Source organism: Rutidosis leptorrhynchoides, chromosome 5 (genome assembly GCF_046630445.1).
Source record: "Rutidosis leptorrhynchoides isolate AG116_Rl617_1_P2 chromosome 5, CSIRO_AGI_Rlap_v1, whole genome shotgun sequence".
Classification (NCBI taxonomy): Eukaryota; Viridiplantae; Streptophyta; class Magnoliopsida; order Asterales; family Asteraceae; genus Rutidosis; species Rutidosis leptorrhynchoides.
Window position 1 is genome coordinate 392,327,765 of NC_092337.1, and position 3,659 is coordinate 392,331,423.

The window sequence follows — 3,659 nt, forward strand, 5'->3', positions numbered from 1 at the left end:
CTTGCCAAATAGGTAGCAAATAAGATGGTTTTGGGTTGCACAAAAAGCACATGCAGTTTATAACCTGAATCTTTTAGTCGGCCCGACTTGTAGATTTCATGCGCCACCCCCCAAAATAACAGCTACTTTCTACATATAAACTATTCGTTGACTCACACAACTTGACCCAATTTGACTTTTTATATACTTATATATAAACTAAACTCTCCCCATCATGTTTAACAAACTAATTAATCAACTACAATGGCCTTTTTCATCTTGTCTCTTTTACCTCCATTTTTATTCATCATTTTTCTCATTTACAAAACCTTCAACCAACCCAAAAACAACACGAAACTACCCGCGGGCCAAATGGGTCTCCCATGGATCGGCGAAACAATCGGGTTCTACCGAGCTCAACGTAACAACCAACTTTTCGAGAACTTTTTCCAACCGCGAATCAAAAAATATGGCAACGTCTTTAAAACAAGACTAATGGGATCACCAACTGTGGTTGTTAATGGAGCTGCAGCGAATAAGTTCTTTATGTCGAACGAGTTTAAATTAGTGATAAGCTCATGGCCAACTTCATCTGTTGAATTAATGGGTAAGAATTGTATTATGGAGAAACAAGGAGATTCGCATCGTTGCTTACGTGGCATTGTTGCTTCGACCCTGGGTCCCACCGGACTACAAACAATCGTCCCCATGATGTCTATCTCCATTCAAAAACATCTGCAGACGAACTGGCTAGACCGTAAGGAGATAAGTCTGCATCGGTCAACGAAAAAACTTACATTCACTATAGTTCTTGTATGCTTGTTTGGGATTACGATAGAGCTAGATACGATGTTTGGAATATTTGAGAAGGTTCTAGAAGGTGTTTTGGCTGCTCCGATTAACCTTCCGGGGACTAAATTCGCGAGAGCTAAAAAAGCAAGGGCTGAGATTGAAAAAGTGTTGGTTGATGAAGTTAGAAGGAAAAAGGAAGCTATGGAAAGTGGAAGAGACGAAGAAGACGGGATGCTACTTTCAAATTTTGTGGCTGCTTTGATCCGAGGTGAAATTACAGAAGATGAGGTTATTGATAATATCGTTTTGTTAGTTTTTGCAGCTCATGATACGACATCTTATGCCATTACAATGACGTTTAAGATGCTCGCTAGTCACCCCGATTGCTATTCTCTTCTTCTCAAAGGTAAGAACTCAAATAAATAAAATTAAAATATGACCCGCCCAATCTGTCACATGTCGCTATTATCATTATTTATTGTTTGTTTTACCCTAAGATCGAGAGTTAGGAAGCCCGCACGTCGCTGCTGGGTAATAAGTTCGAAAAAGAAAATTAAAATAAAAAGACAAAAGAGCTGACGACATGCTGACGTCATCATGACGTGTTACTATTCACTTCATTTCAAGTGTTGGTATAAGGTATAAGGTATAATATGGGGCAGGATCAATGGGGAAGTAACCAATCGGGGTGAAGCGGGGGAAGCAATTTTTTTTTTTTTTCATTTTTTTTTCCGGCATCAAGATAACGCGAAAATATGAACATTTAGAAGAGACACTTCGTGATGAATGTTATTATTTTGGCGGGAAAACGATCGACAAAAATAACATTCAAGATAATATTGTTCGTGAAGAATATGAACGTTTTTTTCTTCTTCATGTTTTGTGAAGTAAAATTTAGCCCGATTTAGAGTTTAGGGTTTAGGGTTTAGGGTTTAGGGTTTGGTGTTTTGGGTTTATTCCATAAACCCAAAACACCAAACCCTAAACCCTAAACCTTAAACCCTAAACTCTAAACCGTTCGTGTTAAAAACTCAATCTAAATCCTAAATCTAAACCCTAAATCTAAACCCTAAACCCTAAATTTCTAAACCCTAACATCTAAACCCTATAAACCCTAATATCTAAACCCTAATATCTAAACCCCAATAGCTAAAACCTCAAAATACGCTCGAAAAATTGTTATATATTACTTCTTCGAGCGTTTTTCCGCCAAAATAAAAACATTTATCACAAAGTGTCTCTACTAAATGTTCATATTTTCATCTCATCTATAATGTTCGTGAACAAAGTTTTTTCAAAAAACAAAAAAAAAAAAAAAAAAGTTTTTGCTTCCCCCCGCTTCCCACCCAATGGTTAGTTCCCTCTTGATCCCAGCATAGCACGGTATAATATAATATAAATATAATAACTAATGTATCAACAGAACATGAAGAAATTGATATGAGGAAAAGACCTGGTCAACCTTTGACTTTTGACGATGTGAAAAAAATGGAGTATACTTGGCAAGTAGCTCGTGAGACGATGCGATTGTGCCCTCCGATCTTTGGGTCATTCAGAAAAGCAACAACTGAAATCGAATTCGAAGAATATAAAATTCCTAAAGGGTGGAAGGTGCTTTGGACTACATTCGGAACACATTATGATGAAAACTGTTTTCCGAATCCAATGAGTTTTGACCCAAGTAGATTCGCAGATCCGGTTCAAGCATACACATTTATACCATTTGGTGGCGGGCCACGGCTGTGTGCAGGGTATCAGCTGGCCAAACTAAACATTCTAGTATTTATACATCACGTTGTGACCCGTTTCGATTGGTCATTAGTTTACCCAGATGAACCCATAGTCATGAATCCACTCCCATTTCCTTCAAAAGGGATGCCTATAAAAATTTCACCCAAATCTAACCATAACTAGTTTCTGCAGTTGAACTTGTCATCCTTCTTTTATTTTTATTTTTTAAATTTTATAAATAATCTTTCCGTCTTTCCTATCTGGTGTCAGATTGATCTTCAAATATTATATATACTATTTTAAGATTAAATATCTGCCTGCAGATCCATAAAAGGTAACAAACGAGCTAGGCCTTATTTGTCTATTTATAAATTAATGCTGGCTTCTTTGGAGTTTATCATTCACCGAAGATTTTGTTGATGAAGGATCGTCCTAAATTTCTGTCGTGAACAGATTTTGTTTATGTTTAGATGAATATTACGAATATAAAAGCAGATCCAGCTTCAAACACTTGGATAAATCTATATGCAAGTGAAGCTTTTTGTAGTTACATGAGTATAATATTTTAGGATCTTAAGTTAGGACAAAAGGGAGGGATCAGCAATTTGGAAGTTTTAAAATTACAGCTCAGTATATATAATATATCAACATAGAAAATTAAAGGTTCTCAAATTATATTTTTGTTGTGCGGAGTCTTGTATTGTTGTGGTATAAAAAGCTATTGACTTGAAACCAAGAATTGGTAGTATCAAATGAGATTAAAATAGACACCAAAGAATAAAATCAGTTAGTTTTGAAATTTCAGTTATTATATAAAGAATAAAATGTGAAATCGATAATATTTCCATATACTAAATGTAATGTGAGCACAATTAGTAGGACTGAAACTAAAATTAGTTACATCAGTTATGCATATCTATAACGCAGCAGCTATATATAGAGAACAAGACCTATAAAGCAGATTAATGTTACAACATTTTTTCTAATAAAGGCTATCAAAAAGAGAACTCGTTAACAATGTGAATCTAATTTGCGTCGTAGCATATGCTTAACGTCTAGGTGTTTGAAGAAGATTTTGGATCTGTTACAAAACAACCAAAACGTGTTAATCAACCATTGAATAGAGTAGACATGCCAATTTCGACCCATTTTGATTA

General features: G+C 35.5%; 1 protein-coding gene across 1 annotated transcript; it reads left to right on the top strand.

The window, feature by feature from the left end:
* The first annotated feature begins 243 nt into the window (after positions 1 to 243).
* On the top strand, positions 244 to 2,685 carry LOC139846483 (taxadiene 5-alpha hydroxylase-like). The gene is made up of 2 exons (XM_071835969.1): positions 244 to 1,177; positions 2,195 to 2,685. Exons 1-2 carry the CDS (start codon positions 244 to 246, stop codon positions 2,683 to 2,685), a joined length of 1,425 nt encoding a protein of 474 aa, XP_071692070.1.
* The last annotated feature ends 974 nt before the right edge of the window (positions 2,686 to 3,659 follow it).

What these genes read in the sequence shown, in the direction of transcription:
- LOC139846483 (XM_071835969.1), top strand. Translation starts at nt 244, where the DNA reads ATGGCCTTTTTCATCTTGTCTCTTTTACCTCCATTTTTATTCATCATT. An exon ending in CTATTCTCTTCTTCTCAAAG is followed by an intron (nt 1,178 to 2,194) that starts GTAAGAACTCAA and finishes ATGTATCAACAG; the next exon opens with AACATGAAGAAATTGATATG.